General features: G+C 28.0%; 1 protein-coding gene and 1 long non-coding RNA gene across 2 annotated transcripts in view; one reads left to right on the plus strand and one right to left on the minus strand.

Annotated features, from left to right (window-relative positions):
• LOC122500271 (T-box transcription factor TBX20) overlaps positions 1 to 18,217 on the minus strand; it is a 69,324-nt gene extending 51,107 nt beyond the window's left edge. Inside the window, exon 1 of the mRNA XM_043609122.1 lies at positions 17,725 to 18,217. Coding sequence (XP_043465057.1) covers positions 17,725 to 17,887 — 163 coding nt within the window. The 5' untranslated portion in view covers positions 17,888 to 18,217. The remainder of the gene's footprint in view (positions 1 to 17,724) is intronic.
• LOC122500277 lies at positions 7,990 to 23,186 on the plus strand. The gene is made up of 3 exons (XR_006301453.1): positions 7,990 to 8,093; positions 16,786 to 16,841; positions 22,929 to 23,186. It is a non-coding gene; the product is annotated as an uncharacterized LOC122500277 (long non-coding RNA).
• The last annotated feature ends 1,271 nt before the right edge of the window (positions 23,187 to 24,457 follow it).

Below are 24,457 nucleotides of genomic sequence, written 5' to 3' on the forward strand. Positions count from 1 at the left end.
GACAAAAAAAATTAAATTATTATATTTTATAAAAAAAATTAATTATTTTTTATAAACATTCATTCGAATCGATTTGCAAATACAAATTTATTAGAATTTATGTATATGTAATTTAAAAAAAACGAATTAATTTTTTGAAGAATTTTAATTCAAAAATTTTTAACATTATTCTTTTCTAAAAATTCTAAAAAATTTAAATGTTTGTATTAATTTTTTTTTGAATTTTCGGGAATATGTATCATTGAAAATATTGGAAATAATTAGATTTTAAAAAATTAGAATAAAAGAATTTTTTTTTTTTTTTTGAAAAAAGTTATTACTTTTTTCAAAAATATTTTAATTTAATTTTTTAGAAGCTAATTTTTCTGAATTTTAATTTTCAATTTCAACATTTGTAACTTGAAGATTTTTGCATTTAAATTTTCCAAAATTTGTCATTAAAATTCTTCAAAAGTTGATTTTTAAAAATTGTAATAAAATACTTGAAAACATTTTTTTTTTTTAAAAGTATTACTTTTTTAAAAATATTTTTATTTAATTTTTTAGAAGCTAATTTTTCTGAATTTTCATTTTTAATTTCAAAATTTTTAACTTGAAGGTTTTTGCATTTAAATTTTCAAAAATTTGTCATTGATTTTTAAAAACTGTAATAAAATACTTGAAAAAAAGTTTTTTTTTTTAAAAAAAAGTTTTACTTTTTTCAAAAATATTTTAATATAGTTTTTTAGAAGATAATTTTTCTGAATTTTCATTTTTAATTTCAAAATTTTCACTTGACTGTTTTTGCGAGGGTTTTTGCATTTAAATTTTCAAAAATTTGTCATTAAAAGTCTTCAAAAGTTAATTTTTAAAAATTGTAATAAAATACTTGAAAAAGTAAATTGTTTTCAATTGAATTTTATAAAATTTAAATTACTCAGAATATTTTTAATTGTATATTTCGCAAATTTAATTAGAAAAATTGTTCAAAAATAATTTTTGAAAGATTTGTCTGTTAGTTATTTTTCAGGCTATAAAAATCGAAATAAGTTGCATTTCATATTAAAAAATGTGGTATTTTAAATTTTTTTGCGATATTTGGAAGAAAAGTAAAAAAAGTATATCAATTTTTGAAAATCGAAAAAATTGAAAAAATCATAATATTCGAGGCCTGTTCTATTTATAAATAAAATAAATGAATTAATTTTATTTGTAAATAGAAAAAAAATTGTATTTGTAAAATTTTATGAGTGAAATAAAATAAATTAATTAATTTTATTTGCAAAAAGAATAAATTTGTTTTTGTAAAATTTTAAGAGTGAAATAAAATAAATAAATTAATTTTATTTGCAAAAAGAATAAATTTGTTTTTGTAAAATTTTAAGAGTGAAATAAAATAAATAAATAAATTTTATTTGAAAATTGAATAAATTTGTTCGAGCAAAATTTTAGGAGTGTATTAACAACAAAGTTAATTTTGAGGAAGCAACAAGAGAAATCTTCGCGACCTCTCTATATATGAGTCATTTGTAAGGTACATTAACTTCGAACATTACACGCTTCTGGCATAATCCTTAGATAATTCTGTCGCATTAAACTTCGCCTGGTACACACCTCCCTGACTTCTCCAACTACAAAACTGGTTTTCGTGTCATTAATTAATATCTACGACCATCCACATTGTCGCTATAATCAATTTTTTTTTCTCCATCTCTATTCGCTTTTATCGATTTAGCCGCACGATAAAAATGCGGTCCATAAACAATCTTCTGTTGACAATTAGTAATATCAAAACAAAGAGATGAATTTTCTTCGGTTCGGAAATAAAAACATTTGTTTTTTCTTTGTCAAAAAAAAAAAAAAAAAAAAAAAAATTCTTCTAGTGTGAAAATTATTAGCAATTTTCATCCAAACGATATATCATTGAGTTTAATTGTAATTTATGCAAATTAAATTGAGAAAAGTAAATTTTTCCTCATTACGATAGACATTGTAATGTGTGACACATAAAGCGTGTTGCCAACAAAAATGTATATATTTCCACGAGGTGCCACGAGGTAAAAAAAGTGCCTACTTCATGTCATCGATGTTATATGCAAATCAACTATTACATATAGTCATTACGAATCAATTTTTTTTTCCGCAAAAACGATTTGAAAAAAAAGTAATAAACCAGTCTATATGTTGATTATCAGTTTGAGCTCACGTTGAATCAATTTTTAATTAAAACATCAGTCTTGTGATATTATACACTTAATCGTTTGACGATGAAAGAAAAAGGTTCATTATATTTTTTTTTCTTCCCTTTTTCAAGTTTTGTATTTACCTTGGACTAATTTGATTCATTCAGTAGTATATCATTTTCTGGTAAATTAGTTTTTTTCCCCTCATACACAGTATATATGCTTATGCTTTTTATTATTATAATAAAGACTCGGAAATTTATTTCAATTACACATTTATCTTTTCAAGAAGTATGTTTCTGACAACATTTATCTTTCATTAACAATGAGGAAGAATAGAAGAAGAAGAAGAAGTAAAAAAAAAAGCTTATTCGTATATAAAATATAATTAAGAGAAATTTTTTTTCCCCCGAGATTATTATCTTTTTTATAAATATATTTATCTACTGACATGTCCGATAAAAATTGCTCACTTTTCAAGAACTGTGGCGGTGCGATATTTTGCCGGATGTAAGGAAACATATATATTGTTGTTAAAAATGTTATTCTGCTCTCGATTAATCTAATTATATGGAGAAAAATGAGATATAAATAAAATTAAAAATGATGGTAATGTAATTTATTTAGAATTCCGTTATATGTTTATATAAATATAGCTGTGTGTGGCGAGAAACAAGGGAGAATTCCATTAATGAAAACAACTATTGTTCAGGGAAACAAATTGCAACCGGATTTGAATTAGTGGAAATTTATAGTTTCGAAATTATCACACGCAGCGTTGAAATTTATTCTTTAAACTTCGAATTATATTCAGGGTCGCCAAGCTTTTGCTCATTTCAAATTTCCTGACTCTTCCAGGTTTTCCAGGTTAAAAAATGGAATTTTTCCAGGTTTTTAAAACTACATTTATATTTTACAAAATTTTTAATTCTAACTTCTTTGAAATTAAACAACTTATAAAAAATTGTTATAAAACATAAAGAAATCGATCACTCCGAGTCTTCGACTCGGAGCAATCGATTTCTTCATGTTTTATAATAATTAAAAATGTTGGACTGATAAAATCATCATTTTATATTATAAGAATATTGTTACTGTAACTTATTCAATATTTTCATTATTTTAATTCAATTATTGTTTTCCGGAATTTTTAACTAAAATTCTTCTTTATAAAGTTTAAATTAATTATTATTAATAATTTCTGAAAAATTTCTTTGAAAATTTTCAAATTTTTTTGTTTATAATTCAATTTTACGAAATTTCATCGATTATTCAAGTATTCGGAAATTCTTCAGTCAAATATATATTAGAAAATAAAAACTTGAAATAACTTCAAAAAAATTCAATTCAACTTTTACAAAAAAAATTAAGTCTACACAATTTTTAAGTTAAAAGTATAAAAAATTCAAACATTCAAAGATTATAATTTGAAACCTTTTCAAAACTCAATTATTATCTACAGTTTTAACTGAAATTCATATTTGAATCAAATTATTATTAGAAAATTCTACGACAATTCAATTATTTAAATACGAAAAAAAATAATTTATTGAAGAATTGAATGTTTTTTAAAATTGAGCTCTCATTAAAAGAATTTTATCAACAAATTTTTAAATAGGTAATTAAAATTCTTTTGACGAATTTCAATAAAATTTATAAGAATAATTTCAGTTTTCGAAGAATTCGATTAAAATTTTATTAAAAATAATTGAAAATCTGCAATGAGTTTTATTATTTATGAAAATAATTGAGTTCCTAACAAGAATTTTGTTATATTATACGAAAATAAATGAATCCTTGTAAAAAATATTATTATTTATGAAAATAATTGAATAATTGCGAAGAAATTTATAAAAAATTTGTAAATAATTGAATTCCTGTGAAAAAATTCTATTTTTGAATAGAATTGAATTCTTGGAAAAAATTTTATTAAAATTTCTTTAATAATTGAATTGCTTCGAAGAATTTTATTTTTTACGAAAATAATTGAATTGTTTCGAAGATTTTTACAAACATTTTTGACAATAATTATTGTATTTCTAGGAAGAAAAGTTATATTTTACGAAAATAATTGTATTCTATGATCAATTTTATAATTTTTCAAATTTATAAAGAATTTTATAAAAAAATTTCTAAATAATTTGAATTCTTCAGAAAAAATTTATTATTTATAAAAATAATTCAATTCTTGCGATGAATTGTATTCAAATTTTTTTAAATAATTGAATTTTAGAGAAAAATTTTAATATTTATAAAAATAATTGAAATTTTCATATTTGAATCAATTATTATTAGAAAATTCTATGACAATTCAATTATTTAAATACAAAAAAAATAATTTATTGAAGAATTGAATGTTTTTTAAAATTCAACTCTCATTTAAAGAATTTTATCAACAAATTTTTAAATAGGTAAATAAAATTCTTTTGACGAATTTCAATAAAATTTTCAATAATAATTTCTTTTTTCCAGAAATTAGATTAAAAATGTATTAAAAATAATAATTGAATCTCTGTAAAAATTTTGATTGAATCGAGAAAAGTTTTTGAAAATAATTGAAATTTTGTCAAGTTGTTTATTAAAATTTTTTTAAATAATTGAAATATTGCCAAGAATTTTATTAAAATTTTTGAAAATAATTGAATTTTAGAGAAAAATTTTATTAAAATTTTTGAAAATAATTGAATTGTAGAGAAAAATTTTATTAAAATTTTTGAAAATATTTGAATTTTAGAGAAAAATTTTATTAAAATTTTTGAAAATAATTGAATTTTAGAGAAAAATTTTTGAAAATAATTCCATTTTAGAGAAGAAGTTTAATATTTATAAAAATAATTGAAATTTTGACTATAACTTTTTTTAAACTTTTGATCATAATTGAATTTCTGCTAAGAATTTTATTACTTTTGAAAATAATTGAATTCTTGAGACGAATTTATATTTTAATTGATTTCTTTTGGAAAATTTTATTAAAATAGAGTAGATATTGAAAATCATTGAAAAAAGGAGAATTTTTGAAAAAAAAATGAGTTTGTTAAAAAGAATTTCATTAAAATTTTTGAAAATAATTGAATTTTGGAGAAAAATCTTAATATTTATAAAGATAATTGAAATTTTGACGATAATTTATTTAAACTTTTGACCATAATTGAATTTCTTCTAAGAAATTTATTACTTTTGAAAATAATTGAATTCTTGAGACGAATTTTTTAATAATATTTCTTTTTAAATACTTAATTGAATTTTTTTGTGGAATTTTATTGAAATATTAGATATTGAAAATAATTGAATTTTGATAAATTATAGAAATTAATGAAATTTCTACGAAGAATTTTATAAAAAATAATTTTTGAAAAAAAATTTAATTGTTAAAAAGAATTTCATTAAAATTTTTGAAAATAATTTAATTTTTTTAAGAAATTTAATTAAAAATGTATTGACAATAATATACTCATATTCTAATAAACAAATTATAGAAAGGATTTTTAAAATAATTGAATTTCTTTGATGAATTTTAATAAAATTTTTAAGGATATTACATCTTCCGAGGAATTCGATTAAAATTATTAAAATTGCATTAAAAATAATTGAAATTTTGCGATGAGTTTTATTATTTATGAAAATAATTGAATCTCTGTAAAAATTTGATTATTTATGAAAATAATTGTAAATCTATAAATTTTTTGATTATTTATGAAAATAATTGAATTATTGAGAAGGAAAATTGTAAAGGCAACTCTTTTAAAATTGAATTAAGAAATTTGAATTAAGAAAATTGAATTAAAGAAAAATTAGATTTGAAGAATAAGTACAATAACTTTAGATAACAATAATTTTCCAGGATTCCAATAAAAATTCCCTGACTTTTCCAGGTTTTTTCAAGGTTTATAAAATTCCCTGACATTTCCAGGTTTTCCAGGTTGTGACACTTAAAGGCCCTTGTGGGGGGCGTAATGTAACGGCCCCTGGGTGCGGGGCCCTTAGAAAATATTGACTCCGCGGCGGCGAAATATTTTTATATAATAGGAGGATATTTATAGATTTATTTGTATGTTTATTGACATTTTTATTTATTTATATATTTATTTACTTATGTACGAATTTACTTATTTACTTAGTTACTTAAACAATAAATACTCGAATATCTGCGCAGCTGTTAACATGTTACGGTTATTTTTTTCCACACACTGTCTTATTATTCTCTACTATTATCATTACTGTAGGTATGACTTGTGCTAACAAAATAATCATGAACGATTTCGCCGGGGGTTGGGATGTTGAATTAATGAGGATAATTAATTGATCCGCGGGTCGGGTCCGTTTTCCTACTTATATGCGTGTGTACACAGACTCGCAAACATGTAACCTAATTAAACCGTCAGATTTCATGAAAACGCACTTTGCGTTAATGCATTTAACGTTAATTACGTGTACGCGCAGATACGAATCTGCTGACTCTATGTATATATGCGATGAGCTATACACAAACCACCACCGCTATGTTCGCAATAAGTCTTCCCTTCGGTATCTTAAATTGGATCCGTAAATAATACGTTAGAACGTCGTTGTTGGAATCTACATGGCGAGAAACTTGTACAGCTCGTCACATTAATTCTTGTCTCTTTATAAATAAAGGATAAAAAGTGAAATAATAAAACCATATTGTTTCCCGGAATATATATATTTCTCGACTACAATGTTTCCTGTTCCCTGTTCACGCGGGCTTTTGAGGGAAACAATATTCTTTTTTGCACTGGGAATTTTGTAAATTCGTTTTGTCAATTAATTGTAATTTTTAATTATAGGGAAAGAAATTTTTTGTACTTTTTAATTCAAATTTTAGCGCAAAGTTCTAAAAATTGTTTTTAGGGGGTGATTTATACTTTTTTGCCCGCTCCGTGCGGAATGTGTTAATTTTGCGCACTGCAAATGTGAAATATTTAATTTTTCCAACTTTTAATAATTCAAATTACTCCTAAAATTAGTTAAATATATTTTAATATCTAAGATTTAATGAATTATGAGGAATAATAATGGATTATAAAATAATTGATTTAATAAAGAGTTCGATCGATATATCTTCATGTTTTATAATAATATTCTTAAAAGTTGTTGAATTTCAAAAAGGTTTGAATTTAAAATTTTTAAAAATCTTAAATGTGGAAAAATAATACGGATTACATATATTTACTTAAAAATGAAGTTATTGATGTTTTCGAATAATTTTATACAAATTAAAGAAATTCAGAAATATAAATGTTACAGAACATTTTTCTATAAGTGCGTCTAATAATTTTTAGAGTAAATCAAAATATTCTTTAGGATCAGAGGAAAAATGAAAATTTTGCCCAAAAATCAGGGTAAAACAAAATTAAATTTTTGTAGCAAACCTGAATTACTTTTCGCTCGCTCTAATAAAAAAAAATTAACGGAATTTTCCCCTCTTCTTTGAATGCAAATATTTTGAAATAAAAGAAATGTCATTGTAAATATTTGCAATTTCATGCACTTGATATATTTACCTGCGAATAACGATATATGAATAACTTTACACAGAAACAGAAATTTTCTAACGTTTACTATTATGCTATATCTAATCTGAATGAAGGAAACTTGTTCCCGAGACAGATTACATGTGTCATGACACGTCCTTCTGATACGAGCTCACCTTCAATGTTTTCATCGCCATGTAGTAATGATAGTGATAGTAGCATTTACCACACACATTATCATATCTGGTAAACTGTACCGTGCAGTTGCAGTATATAATAATAACAATAAAGGTTCACTTTATATTTTGCATTTAAAAAGGTGCATATGTGAAAGAGTTTTATACCGTACAGTAGAGTTTATAATGTATATTATACCATCCACCTCCTCTGTGTATAGTATAAGGATATAAGTAAAGCCCCAAGGAGAAATTATGCTTTTGTGAGTACAACATATATACACACCTATAATGACAACGATCTTCATGCAATATTCCATATATGAGAGGCAGGCGCTCGCATATATACGTGTAAATTGAAATTTGTAACTTTCCAGTTACAAAGACACTTGAAATCATTTTTTAAATTGCTTAAATTAAGGATTTTTGCATATGGCATGCAGGTAGTATTTCAGTAATACACAATTAATATATTTGAAAATGTTCTTTTTGTATTTCAATTAAATTAAGCGTATATTGACCTCCCTCTCCCTAATCATTATAATAATTATGTTAATGTAATATTTTATAATAGTACCAGAGACATAATGTTTCTCTGTTCCCTTAATATTGCATCAGTATTTAAACATGATTTTAGACCTCGGATCGACTTTAAACGAGCAAAAAAAGTCGCTTTAGTCGATTAAAAATAGAAAAGTCTTTTATTTAATTTAATGTTTTGAAAAAAATAAAAAAAACAAAAAATTCAAAAATTTTATTTTGTATTTCTTTGAAGCTTCACTGATTTCTAAATTCAATTAATCAAAACTTGAATAATTTTGCTAAATAAATATTTCGCTCAAACAGAATTCTCAATTTTCATTCCAATCATGCTCCAAAATATAAAATAAATATTTCAATACTCCTTATTTCTTTTTTCACGGATAATAAAATTTAAAAAATTTCAAATTTTGAAATTTATTAATTTCTAAAAATTACAACTATATATAACTGTTCATTTTTCTCTTGAAAGATATTAAGAAAGAATATTTTCAAAAATTTTAATAAAGAAATTCGAAAAATTAACTTATTTTTAAAAATATTTCTAAATAAGTTTTGAAAGACAATAATATATATAGTTTTACAATTACATACGCAATTAAAAAATGTCCAAAAAAAATGAAATTTGGTAAAATCTTTTAAGAAATAATTGAAATTTGGTAAATCTTTGTAAAAATAATTAAAATTTGGTAAAATCTTTGAAAAATAAATGAAATTTGATAAAAGCTAAGAAAAATATAATTGAAATTTGGAAAAAGCTTTGAAAAATAATTTAAATTTAATACAATCTTTATTTTTTTAAAAAATGGAGTTTTTAAAAAATATTTTAATAAATCAATTTTTTGAAGAATTTTAATTATTAGATTTCTCCAAAATTCTATAAAAAAGCGTAAATTTTCAAAAATTTTAATTTATTTTGTTTGAAGGTAATTGAATCTTAAAAAATGATGATAAAACAATTCTAAGAATTAGTTTTTTATAAATATATTGTAATGTAATTTTTCTAAAATAATTAAAGAATTTTTATATAATTAAAAAAAAACTTAATGTTTTGAAGAATTTTAATTAAAAATTGTAAATATATGATTATTTTCTCCAAAATGTTAAAAATAATTCTAAAAATATTGAAAATAATCGAATTTTAAAAAATTAGAACGAAACAATTTAGAAAATTACTTTTTTCAAAACTATATTCTAATATTATTTTTAGAACCTAATTTTCATTAATTTTCCATTTTTATTGAATTTACACTTGAAGATTTATTTATTAAAATTTTTGAGAATTCAATTATTTCAAAAATTTTCAATTCTTTAAAAGTTTATTTTCAATAAAATTAATCTAAAATACTTGAAAAAACGATTTATTTTCAATTAAATTTTACAAAATTTCCATTTCAATTATTCAAAATCTTTTTATTGTATATTTTGAAAATTTAATGAGAAAAATGATTAAAAATCATTTTTGAAAGATTTGTTTATAGTTATTTTTTGCACTAATAGAAATCGAAATGAGTTATATTTAATACTAAAAAATATGATGTTATTGCAATATTTGGAAGAAAAGTCGAGAAAGTCGAAATTTTTTTAAATAAGTCGAAAAAAATCTCAATTTTCTAAATTTCCCTGAAAAAAATTTTTTTTCCTGACTTTACTGGACATGTGGCCATCCTGATATATATTTATGCTTTTCACACTATAAAAATCGAAATAAGTTGCAATTTATACTAAAAATACGGTATTTTGTCGCAAAATTTGGAAGAAAGGTCGAAAAAGTCGCAATTTTTTAAATGCAATAAGTCGATAAAAGTCGCGCATTATTTGAAAATAGTCGAAAATGTCATAATATCCGAGGCCTGTGATTTAAATGTGCGGTAAAAAGTTTAATTATTTAATAGTAACAAAAAGTTTAGAGAGAAACTATATTACAAAATATATTTTATACCCGTGCAGAAATTTTGACCGGGGCCATGGCACTTTGCCCGATCTGGCCGCCCTGTCGGGACCCGGTCGGGGCCATGGGATTTCCCCCGATCTTTTCGCTACCCAGGTAGAATTCCAATACTGACTGCATTTTATTATATTAAAGCTTGTTATTTGATTATTAAAGAATGGGGAGTATTTACTTCAATATTAATGATTATTATTAATATTTTTGTAGTAAATAAACTTTTATGAGTGTCATTAAAAATGTAAATAGTTATTAGAATTGCTTTTATTGAACTAAGTTTTTAAAAAAAATATTTTTCTTATTTTCTTTCATTAATTTAGACAGACTATCTTATTTAAATTAATAATTATTTATAATTATTATTATTGTTAATAATTATTTAAACCTATACTTTATGTAACATTATTAAGAATTATACACAAAACACTTAAAACTAAGACGGAAAAATATCGCACGCACGGGGGACCGAACCCTAGACCTCGAGGACGCAAGTCGAATACACATACCGCATAGCCACGCAAGCTTGGAAGCGACCTCGCTTAAACTTCCTTTTGAATCATGGGACCGTTATATACAGTGTTATCATAATAAATTGACTGTATCATATTTATTTATAGAAAAATTATTAAAAATGTATGTTATATATATATATATATATATATATATATATATATATATATATATATATATATATATAAATTAATATGTTTATCATAATAATATGGTAAAAATTATTAATTTAATTATTTATTCTATATTATTTATAATTTAACTATTTTTTAAAATAATAAAAATTTTTTCATTATTAATAATTCACAATAATACTAAAAATTATTAATTAATAATAATTTATTTTTTTGCCTTAAACATGGAATTTCAATTTAAGTGTGAAAAACAATTAAGAGTTTTTAAGAGTTATAAATGTCAAAAATAATATGTTAATATTATAACCACAAAAAAATTTAACATTTTAGGCAATATTTTTGGTTATCACCATGATAACATCGACAAATGGTTCACCCTCGACAATTGGTGCGTTTGTCCTATTGTTTTAAATTAAAGGAGAATAAATTCTTAAGACATCCCTCGAGGACAATTTTTGAGTTTTTAATTGTTTATAATTTTTATTTTCAAATTTCAATCAAAGTTAACAAATTAACACAATTTTTTAAAAACGGACGTTTATTTTCTTATTCCGTTACTGCACATGCTCTAAATCAGTTCAAATTAATCCAATATTACCAGCAGACAATTAAAAACCCATAAAGTAATATATTTCAATTGTCATAAACAACATTAATTAACAAATAGTTAACTTATGATCCTGTCCAACAGAAAATTTTTGTTGCAAATTTTCTTTTTTACTTAGGTTCTTTTAAAGAATATATGTCTTTTTTGCTTATAATATAACTTATTTAAATATTTAATATTATATATCCGTGGTCTTTTAACATTATCTAAATAAAAAAGTAAACGTGAAAAAAAAATTTTTGGTGGAAAGGAACAAAAATTAACTATTTGTTAATTAATATTATTTGTAACCATTTAAATAAGTTATTTTTTAAACAAAAAGGACACATATTTTTAAAATGAACTTAAATTAAAAAGTAGACGTGAAAAAAAATTTTTTTGGTGGACAGGAGCATAAGTTACATAACTATTTGTTATTTAATATATTGTTTATAACAATTTAAATAAGTTATTTTTTAATCAAAAAGGACAAATATTCTTTAAATAGACTTAAATTAAAAAGAAAATGTGAAAAAAAACATTTTTTAGTGGAAAGAAATCAAAGTTAACTATTTGTTAATTAATATTGTTTATAACAATTGATATAAATTACTTTCTGTTTTATTAATTATATGGTGGTCATATTGTATTAATTTGAACTGATTCAGATCATATGCAGCAACGGAATAAGAAAATAAGCCTCCTTTTTTGAAAAATTGTATTAATTTGTTAACTTTGATTGAAAATAAAAATTATAAACAATTAAGAACTAAAAAATTGACCTTAAGGGATGTCTTAAGAATTTATTCGCCTTTAATTTAAAATAAAGAATACTGAAACCGGTTAAGAATTGTAGGCTGTAGACAGTTTTGAACAGTAAATTGTAAAAAAAATCCCATTGTGCGCTGTTTGTAGATCCTTGGGCAAACCCGGTCTGGTCCTGGTCGGGGCCACGAAGTCGGGGCCAGATCATGAAATCCCGACCGGGGCCAGGGCGGTAATCGGGAACAAAAGTGGCGATTTCTGCACGGGTATATATACATTATATGATAGAAATGTTCATTTAGACACGATTTAAAAAAAGCAAAATTGTTTGTAAATTGTCAATTAATAATTTACGAACGAGTCGCCGGATATGTCGACAATGTTCACGTCATAAAAGTACACACCATTTGCGTTATAAATATATACACTCGTATGCATTTTCACGCTATATGTGCGTGTAATACATGTATTGAGCAGATGCATTCATCGATGTACGGTATATAACCAATTGGCAATACGTATTCGTGTAAACGAACATTTTCAACATAACAAGTGTAAATGCGCATCTGCAGATGATGAGCATTTATACACTAAAACATAATATCGTTAATATTATCCGCAAATGGATTTTAACATTTGATAACGAATCGTAATCAATTTAATTTGTATCTGACTAATATACAATCAATCCAGTGTTGCTTTAAAAAAAAGTTTCTGAAATGAATAAAGTGAATGTTTAAACAAACGAAATATTTTTACATTCTCATCAGTTTTGTTTTCGTACAGATCTGTTTTGATTAAAATTAAAGTTATGAAACGTATACGGAAAATTATTGAATGTTCGGAACAATGAAAAACGAAAATTATAGTTTGAGACTTAATTATTCCCTAACATGTGATTTTTATTAGTAAAATTTGTTAGTTACTTATTTATAATTATAATATATACGAAAAAAGTCGACGCGAAATTGATTTCAAGAATCAAAAACAAAAAAGAAGTATTAGAAAAGTAAGTGCGGTGCTAAAGTTCTATTTCGGTGAAAGAAATAATTTTTTAAAAGAATAAGTAACTTCATTAGTGACTTGCTCGCTGGAAGTGCAAACTTATTAAAATCCGTAAATGGTCACAAATCTTAAAAGTACATCAGTATATTAAGAAAGAAAATTACCGCTAGAAATAGTCATTTAGTACAACTATGATGGATTTTAAAACATTTAGTGGATATTGTAAATTATGAACGACTGGTACGATTCTACTTCGAACAATGCGGCAGGTAAATTGGGTATAGCTTCAGTAGAAACTAATAAGTGCAATAAAGTTTCACAGTTTACTTCAGTTATTATCCGTCATAAGATTCTAATGACTCTATTTACTCGAGTTTTATATCCTCATGATCTACGGTCATTGACTCTGAAAATCCCTTAACAATACATTGTTATTTTCAATTGCATCATTTATATATTTCTCTAAACAACTTTATATTTCTTTCTGATCACATTTTTTATCAAGTATTGCGCCACTATCTATTGCTCTTTGTAAAATTTTACAATTCGAAGAAAATTGAAAATAAATATGTTAATTTACATAATGTCTTTAATATATATACACTCTTCTAATGTTACAATGATATAATCCAGTTTGGAAACCTTACAAAGGATTTTCAAGTCAACCGAGTATTCGTGGGAAATAAAAATATATTCGATAGCTTGGATTTAAGTGCCGCTCAGTAGCGAAAGACTGTACTTAAAGAAAATTACAGTTTATAGAAACATTTTCAATTTAGTTAGAGTTTTTAGTTGTCTTTTTTTCCTTCTTGAGAAATTACTACTTTGGGATATAGAGGGATAATTATTTCTTTATCTAGATTGAGCAATTATTGGTTGTGCGCGCAATTTTATTTGGAAAATTTGCAAATTCGAATAATGACCGAGTGATAAATGTTTACTAATTGATGATAATTAGCTCTGAAGAAAAGCGGATCGTATAATCTTTGCAACAGATTGTAAAGTTTGCTATAGTACAAAGTTTATGCTACAAAATATACCGCACAGTTTTTTTAAGGATATCAAATTGAGACAAAAAATGAATAAAAAATGTTGCGAAGCAACGATTTTGATTCATTTTTTGTCTGAATTTGATATCCTTAGAAAAACTAGGCCAAAGTTCGCGCTATACAAAGTTTTCTGTTTCCTGTATGCTGAACGCAAAAGTTTTTATTTAGAAATGGTTAGGTTTGCAAAAGTACATTTGGATATCTAAATACTTTGGCAAAAGATGTCGAAAAATATTTGGATGACCAAAATTATATTCAGATTAGAAGTGTTCATAACTGTAAAAGTATTTAGACTAAAAAACTCGACCTGCGAATCTCATTAAAAAAAAAGAATTACGATCACAATGCGACAAACGCATGGGTCGCTCTCGAGACTCTCGCGCTCTCATTTCTGAAGTGAGAAGAAATATGAGCGTGTGCAGTTTCTGACGTAAGCTTCCTTTTTGCCTATACGCCCGTCGTGCAACGACCACCCAGAATCCTGTCACCGCCCAAGCCCTCCAAAGAAGAGAAGAAGAGGTGGTACTCAAAAAGTTTCTTTCGATCACATTACAAAACGTCTCCCGTATACACATTTCAAATAACCAAACATCTGATGAATTAACACCCATGACCATTTGCATATGTATACACACATATAGATGTTATTTTAAGAAAAAAGAAATGCATCTCTTTTAGTTCCTTTTTTTGGACTAATATATTATATATCTGAATACTGGGGAAAAATAAAATTTTCCTATCTTCTAAATTCAAACGGCTCTAATTATATCTTTGAATAATTATATAGTAGCTGCGGAACATAATCAAGAAGTTGAGAAAGCGAAAGTGGCCTCCATTTAGGTACTTGTATATAGGAGTTAACGATATGTTGCTCTGGAGATTAATGTTTAGTGTTTAGAGAGGATTTACCAAGGGTTTTAACACTAGTTGGGAATTGTGGATTTATTTTAGTTGAAACTGATGCTTCTTGGCAAACACGAGCATTAAAATGTTGAACTTTATTCTTTGGATCCAAATGAATCAGTTCGCTTTTATGATTTTCAATGCACGTCGCATGGTAATTGACTAATGCGGAAAATATTCTTTATTACTTTCTTTTTGTATGGCATATATTTCCATTACGGCTTTTTCTGATGCAATTCTGTACATTATTTGATTGTTGTAAAGTCTTTATTATTCTATGTACTCTTCTATTTTGTACTCCATCACTATTTTGTATTACTATTCTGTACTTTATTATTCTGTTACTTTTAACTATTCTTCCATGAAGTATCCCAGGTGGAAAAATTAACGTTGGTTAACGTTAGCTAATTATATTAATGTTAGACTAACGTTAGGCTACGTTAATCTAACATTTTTTGGTCACTAACGTTAGATTAACGTTAACTAAACGTTAGTCTAACGTTAGCCTAACGTTAGGCTAACGTTAAACTATAACATTTTTATAGGTCACTAATGTTAGATTAACATGAACTAAATGTTAGTCTAACGTTAGCCTAACATTAGTTAATGTTAGTATCATTAGCTAATGTTAACTTTTCCACCTGGTATTTCTTTACCAAAAATCTTAGTACCCAATTTTTTGACAACTGTATCCTTACTGCAGAGGATCATATGTCCTTATAATTTAATGTAATGAACGAAATGTAATCTTAAATTTTGGTAAATGAATGGATTTTTACACTCTCATTATAAAACTAGGTTTTATTTTTAATATACTTTCAAACCAGGAACAATAAATTGAGTAGAACTTGCGAGGTGCGTTAAATTATCGCAAAGGGAAACTATATATTGAACGTAGTTAATTATACAAATGAACTAATTGCATAAAGACTGATGGTCTTTGCAAATAGTGTGAAATGTTGTAGCATTCTCTTAGAGAAAGGTTTTTTGTATAATAAATACAGTCACAAATAGAGTGGTTATAATTTCTCATAAAAAAGGAATGTTAATTCTTATATACATACATGCTTAGAAAAGTAAAAGTTTACAACCGTTCGGAAAATTTTTTATTTAGGCAATAAATCCCAAATGACAAATGAGTATTCATTTGTAAATTCAACTGCTAGACCACTATGAAGTTTGTTTCAGAAACACCCACAGTTTAACCCAAATTTTACCCATTTTAACACATTTTGACACAAATTTTTGAAACATAAGTTTCAAAAATTTGGGTCAAAATGGGTAAAATGAGTATTGATTTGTAAATTCAACTGCTAGCTGCCACTATTGAAGTTTCTTTCAGAAATACCTAAAGTTTAACCCAAATTTTACCCATTTTAACCCAAATTTTTGAAATTTATAAGTTTAAAAAATTTGGGTCAAAATGGGTTAAAATTCTTATTAAATCTTTATTTGAAACTATAGAACATTCTATGTGTTTTGGAATTAAAGCTGATCACGAATTTTCTGTTGCAGGTTCATGGAGAGACAGTAAAGAAGAAAATTTTTTGGATTTTGGTTCGAACTTCCTTGTAAGTACTCCTTATTTATTATGATGTCTGTATGTTCAGTATTGAGAGCATTTTGGACCAAGTTGAAGACCTCTTGATCAATGAAAACTTTTACAAAAAGTTAATTACTCAAAGCTCGTGACACTATATTGTCATATACAAAATTAAAGAAGCTGTCCGCAAAGATTTTAAAACCGAAAAAATAAAGAATTTCGATTTGCTCAAAATTGTTAAGGAATTTTTTTAAGAGAACAAATAACTATACGATTTAAATTTGAAGCTAAAATAATATTCGGCCTCTTGAAAAATGTACAAGAGCGGAAGATTTTTATTCAAGTTTCAACAATATTGTTTAGTTAACTATGGAAACTTTTCGCAGGCGGAAAAGTTAACGTTAGCTATATAATGCTACTATAACGTTAGACTAACATTAACTATAACGTAAAAACTAACGTTAATAACTAACGTTAATCTAACAATATTTTTGACCACTAATGTCACATTATAACGTTAGTCTAACGTTAGCCTAACGTTAGTTAACCTTAGTCTAACGTTAGTAACATTAGCTAACGTTAACTTTTCCACCTAGGTTCCTAAAGGTATTCGGATATATTCAGATGCATTAAATTTACTTCGTTGATCAACTATTTCTGGACTTCAACTTCGTCATAGTCTTGAACATCCATCAACTCTTTTTTTTACTTATTATCTAAGTATCAGTTAATTTAAATTTTCGAAATAACTTCTGGAAGATTGAGGAACTTCTGACTTACACCATCGCGAGTTGGTGTAATGAAATGTTTAGGGATCAAAGAACCGTAAGACGATATGTGAAATGAAATTCCCCAAGATGTGAACTAGACGTAAGAAAAAAAATTATCCTCTGGGGGGGAAAGTAACTCACGGTGGTCAAGTGTGCTGAAAGCCTTGCTGCCGCATTCCACATTGGTGTTGGCTGACGCGTTACCACTAAGGCCCTGCAGGTGGTAATGTCCGAAGGACGGACCCCTGGGCGCCATGATGGCCGCTATGCTGAAGTCCGTCGCTTTACCCCTTTCCCCCTTCATTTCTCTTCGCTATCACTCTTTTCAAACAGATTCTCTCTTTGCCCCTCTTTAATTAATTTTCGTAGGCTTCACTCTTCGAATAACTCACAACCCTCTTTCGCACTCCCGACGGCAAAAAAATTCTTTCACTACAGGTCTCTGTTGTTTTGTTTTTACCGTTATCGCGAATAAATTAATTTGTTAATTTATAAAGAATCATTACACAAAATGAAAATATGCGAACAACGATCAACGAGGATCAACAACGAAGCACAAGAAGCTGAAAAGTCAAGTTTCTAACTTTGAGAGAGAGAAAATTGCTCAGGCGCACAACGCGTCTGCGCTGCTCGACTACCCGAACTCCACTGACCTCCTACTCCTCCTCCTCCCACGATCGGTGGCCCCCACTACTCGGGCAAAGTTGTTGAGGGTTATCGTGATAACTGGGAGTGCGCGCGCACTCTGGTGGTCTGAAAAGGGAGAAGGGGCGAGGCCAAGAAGAACGTGAACGTGAAAGAAAGACCCACGCCGATTGGTAGGGACTTGAGGGAAACGATAATTCGGTGCGACAGGAGGTTGGACTGCGAGTATTTGAGCCACGACCAGCGGCCCCCTTCGTCTCACAGCCAACCCACAATCCACGTTGTTGCTTGTATCGTGTACGTGTAACTGTGGAGCAGCAACATTGCTAGTGCCGAAAGAGATCGATCGACCGAGCCTGATGGCTGGCAACGTGCTTATCCAACCATACCAAGAGTCGTGGCGGTGACTAGGCGCTAATAAAGGTATATTCGCGCGTCAAGGGGAATACTCCAAAGCTTCAGGAGGCTGCAGACTTACTCCAATGGCTGATGGGTAGGTAAAGATGAGGATTACAGACTTATGGTGGTTTCGCCATCCACCCGTGGGGGGAGATGGAGTTCAAGTGCGGCATCGGAAGTTGTCGATAAGAGATGTGTAACCTACTGGTATTTTTTTGGTTTTCAGCAGAGGCTGAATCCTCTCATTACTTTCCGACAGGTCCTAATTGTTATCCTCTTTCTCATCGCTGTATTGTTTGTTGGATAGTTGATAGTTGGATGTTCTAATGTCGATACCAAAATTCTAATCTGACCTAATCTAATAATTTTCTTCATTTCTGTCTCTCAATGAACCTACAACAGAAAAGGGACGTTATCAGCTTTAATTCTAGACCACACAGAATGTTCTATTGTTTTAAATAAAGATTCAATAAGAATTTGACCCATTTTGACCCAAATTTTTGAAACTTACAAGTTTTAAAAATTTGGGTAAAATGGGTTAAAATTGGTAAAATTTCGGTTAAACTTTGGGTATTTCTAAAAGAAACTTATATACATTATAGTGACAGCTAGCAGTTGAATTTACAAATGAATACTCATTTTACCCAAATTTTACCTATTTTAACCCATTTTGACCCAAATTTTTAAAACTTGTAAGTTTCAAAAATTTGGGTCAAAATGGGTAAAATTTGTGTTAAACTCTTGGTATTTCTGAAAGAAACTTCCATAGTGGCAGTTAGCAGTTGAACTTACAAATGAATACTCGCATTTGTCATTTGAGAATTCCTTATTTATAAAAAATTATAACCATACTCCAATTGTATGACTGTATATTTACCGTTCTTCTTTTCTAATATATATACAATTTAATTGAAGAATTTCAGAATAATAGAAATTTCGTCAAATTAAATTCTAAACAAAAGCTAGAATTTGAAAATTTTCGAATAACTTTTTCAAAAATTATTTTAAAAAATTGAATTAAAGAAGAATTGTAGTTAAAAATTCTAGAAATGAATAATTGAATCGAAATGATGAAAATAATTTTTGAAGAAGTTACAGTAACAATATTTTAATAATAATAAAATAATGATTTTGTCAAGTTTTAATTATTATAAAACATAAAGAAAGCGATCATTTCAAAAGTCGAAGATTTGGACTGATCGATATCTTTATGTTTTATTATAATATTCTTATATGTTATTGAATTTGAATCTTTTGATTAAGAATTTGAATTCCTATGTAATAATAATAATGATTAAATATTTATTTAAAAATGAAGTTTTTTGATGTTTTCGAATAATTTAACAATTAAATAAATTCATCAAAGTTATGTCTTTTAAAATCAGAGAGTTATTTAATTTTTGGTAAAATTTAAATGTAAAACCTGGAGAAAAATTTCGTTTTTTAACCTGGGAAACCTGGAAAAGTCAGGGAATTTGAAATGAGCGCAAAAGCGTGGCAACCCTATACTGTAATTTACAAGAATGCACGGAATTTCTTAAATTCTGACGAAATCTACTTTTTTGAGTGCGGGAAACTATGTCAAAAAGGGTCAAATTCAACGCCAGGTGGGAACAATCGATAAAAATCGGGTTTTCATTACTGAAAAGTCATTGTCATCTTCTGCTTTCTAACCGATAATTAAGATATCGGATAGATAAAACTGTTGGAATAAGATGAAGACATAGTTTAGAAATATGAGTGAAATATTTTAGGTGCAACATGATTAATAGATCATCTTGTGAATCTGAAAGACATTTAATAATAATAAATAATAATAATAAAATTAATTAAATAAAATAAAGACAAAATTCTTTAACAGCATTATGGAGAGGGTTTTGCCAAAGACCACGATTGTCCACGATGAGGAGAGTCAAAAATAGATAAAAAATTCCAATCCCTAGGATCCTGAACATCTGCATTCTATTAGGTTTAATAAAAGTGTTAATTTTTCTAGCTACAGTTCTAAAATTCAGTCTTAAAATTGCAGTTATGCTGCACATGAAGAAATAACAGTACAGCCACCATAAATCATCAGCAATCATTTTTTAAGTGACTCCTCGATTTTTAACGATATTTTAGCAGGACAATAAGAATTGACGACGAGAGGATAGAGAGACTAAATCATAAGGAGTGGAAAAAGCAATAAAGACCGTTACACAACAAGACACAGACATATCACGATCGATCAAAATATATAAGAGACGCATCTTCCTCCCCGATAGTTTAGGTAACATTAAAGAACCCTCGAGGAGTGCTGGTGATAGTGGTGGTGGTGGTGTGGTCTTGAAGTGAGAGAGAGAGTGAGAGCGACGGGGGAGATTTACGGCGTGTGTTTAGGCACTCTGGGCGCCTTTACCTTGGCCCCCTTTATTATACTAATTTCTCGGGATGTCAAAATATACCTATCTGCGACTAAAGCCTCCTGAATTCTATTCGACACGCTGGGTGCCTCTGTAGTGAAACATGAAAGGCCTTTTGGATATAAAATATATACCAAGGGCCCTCGACCCTTCAGGTAGCTAAGCGACTTGTGAAGTCGACCACAGAACAAACCATAGGAGACCCATATTCTCGTTGTGCTCCATTCTTGTTGTTTATGACCCGTTTCGGACATGTTTCTTCCTTTTTCCTTTTCCTCAATATGATAACTTTTCTTACAGTCGAGGCTTTCAGCTGCTGATGAGTTGTTCATTGATCAGAGGACAATTTAAAGTATATTCTATCGTTCTGACACCGCATTCAATATCGTTCTTCAAACAAACAAAAAAGGAAAATACTGTTCGTGGTGAATCATCTTTTGCGGTCAAATCAACTTTCGCTGCATGAATTTTTTTTTTTTAGTTAATTTTTATTTAAATAAGGTTAACACCCAGACGGTACTCTAAACCTATAACCAAGCGGTGGTTTTGAATTCTCCTTCCAGTAAAGTACGAATGATGCAGTTGAGTGATCACAGTTACATGAAATTTTAAGAAAAGTTTAAAACAATACCGACTGAAGGTTAGATATATAAACCGAGTGAACATTCGAAAAGCTAACGAATGAATTGGATAAGTAATTTGAATCGACATTTAGTACTGTTCGTTCAAAGACAGAAAAGTACAGAAAAGTTTAAAGATTGTTCGTTAATCGCGCATTTTGACTTCTTCAATTTTCTAAAAAGGCTTTTTCAGTTTTTTGAATATTTGATATAACGGATTTTGAAAACAGTACAGCAATGATTATGAAAACAGTTGAAAACAAACAGTAGCAATGTTTGGATGACTATCAGTGGCGGCAATTTAGATGAACCGAGTTGTAAATTGAACCAAGTATGCTTGTGTCAGCAATGAATAATGTTAGGGATTCCCTATACCATTCTCTATACGCTTTCCAAGTGGCAAGAGGAAGGAAGTTGCTAGCAAGATAAAAGAAAGACTTCGTACATATATATACAAGTATAAAAGAATTTAGTAAAAATCTGTTTTTTTTAATTTTAGAAATAGTTATTATCGTATCAAGGGCGCAAAATAGGTGATTGCGGCGATGGCGAGATGAAGGGACCGAGGGGACATTTTCGCGCCCGAGGCGAAGCCGAGGGTGCGAAAGTGTCCCTGAGGTCCCGAAATCTCGCCAAAGTCGTAATCTCTTTTGCGCCCATGTTGCGAACATAATTTTTTGTCCTAACTGCATGAAAAGTATGGCATCGAGGGCACGAGCGAAGCGGGCGCAAAAGTACTTTTGCGCCCGCTCGGGCTAGATGAAGCGGGCGCAAAAGTACTTTTGCGCCCGCTTGTGTGACGTCAGCGGGCGTAAATAACTTTTGCGACCGCTTCCCTGGCCCCGGGCGAGAATAAGTTACTTTGCGCCCACTTTAAGTGCCCGAAATGACATACTTTTCGTGCAGGTAGGACAAAAAAGCATTTTAGCAGCATTTTTTTATGCGGTAAGCATAACTATTCGTAATGCAAAGAAATTTTTCTTCTAAGAGCCACAGGGTCAAAATTATAATCAAACTTGTTGAATTGGGTAATAACTTATAACGAGTTATTTTATTTTGTTCGTCAAAAGTTTAATTTTTCGATAACTATTTTTTTACTATACTTTTCTTGGTTTTGAAGCTACTGTTTGCTACTTTTCTAAATTAATTATCGAATGCGAAGTCTGCATGATTTATCAGTAGAAAAAATTAGAAGAAGATATAAATTGTTCGGCTCTTTAATGATATAGGTATATACAATTGGGTATCAATGATGAAATGTTTCTTCTCTTGAGGTTAGAAGAGGACATAAGGACGTCCATTGATTGGGGATTAATAAACCCTTGTGCCACCTTGTGCGGTTTTCGAGGACTCTGCAAAAGGGTGTAGCATTCAAAGTAGGAGGATGGTGGAGGCAGGAAGAGAGGAAAGTGGGGATCAGCAAGTTGGTATATGAAGGGAGCGCTAAGTCATTCATCATCTGAATATATAGAGGTAAGGGAAGCACAGGAGAGAGAAATATAGACAGAGAAGGAAATAGAGAGCGAGAGAGAAATAGTCAGTGCGAAAGATAGGGAAATAGATATACAGGGGGAGAAAGAGAGAAAAATAGAGAGTGAGAAAAGGACAAAGAGAGAGAGAGAGATAAAAAGAGAGAATGATATAGAGTAAGAAGAAGAGAAAGACAGATTAATAAAGGGAGAAAGAGAGAGAAGAGAGAGTTGTATGAGTTGATGAGGACGTGGAGAGTAGAGGCAGAGAAGGGCCACCCAAGTAAGCTGAAGCGGGACGATCGGTGGCGACCCAAACACAGGCCAACCAAGTTAGTTAGATGATACACCTACGCCTAATGTATGCATGCACCGTTGCTCACTAACTTACACGCGCACACCTGACATGTGTACATTGCTGTGCATAAAAAGCGACATGCTCGTTTGCAAGGCTTTATTCTTCACGTCATTGTGTTGCCATGGCGCGTGTATATCCATACTCAGAGAGATGCTGCGCCTCTATGCTCTCTGTGAAGCGTGTATTATCCTCTTTTTCACCACACTCATCCTCTGAACCAATCAAAAATGTATATGTTTGCTTTTTCTACGCACATCAACTCTTGATATTAATTAGATCGCTTTTTATTGTTATTTAAGAAAAAGAAGGTATAGGAATTACCTTCATTTCTTCTTCTTCTATTAAGATGTACAAAACAGCTAGAGCAATAAGTGACAGATTTCTTCTCCTTTGACTATAGGAAACCCAAAATAAACCTATCATAGTTTTTCTGCTTATATCAAATTGAGACAAAAAACGTTCGTTTTCTGTCTCAATTTGATATCAGCAGAAAAACGTTATTGCTTCGCAACACTTTTGATTCGTTTTTTGTCTCAATTTGATATCAGCAGAAAAACTGTGATATAGTTAGCATGAAATGTAACTTTCAGAGGGAAAAAGTTGAAGGATTAAAAGTACTGAAAAAATTAAATGTTTAGAATTTATAAGAAAATTTTCTTATTTTTTGTGTCTTTTTATTTTCCTCATAAACTATATGAAATTACCACGAATTCTAAAAAAAACTTAAATTTTTTCTGACAATAATTTATTTTAAATAACTTAATTCTATTGAAGAACTGCCATATAAAAGTTATTACATATATATATAAATCATTTAATGAAGTATTTTATTCAAAAACTTTAATTTCAATTATGTTGAAATTAGTTTCAATTTTAAAAATATTAACACAATTCTTTGAAAGAATTCAACTAATCTCAATAAATATGTCAAAATTCTTTACAGAAATTCAATTATTTTCAAAAATTTTAAGAAAAATTCTC

The sequence above is a fragment of the Leptopilina heterotoma genome, unplaced genomic scaffold (assembly GCF_015476425.1).
Source record: "Leptopilina heterotoma isolate Lh14 unplaced genomic scaffold, ASM1547642v1 Lhet_183, whole genome shotgun sequence".
Lineage (NCBI taxonomy): Eukaryota > Metazoa > Arthropoda > Insecta > Hymenoptera > Figitidae > Leptopilina > Leptopilina heterotoma.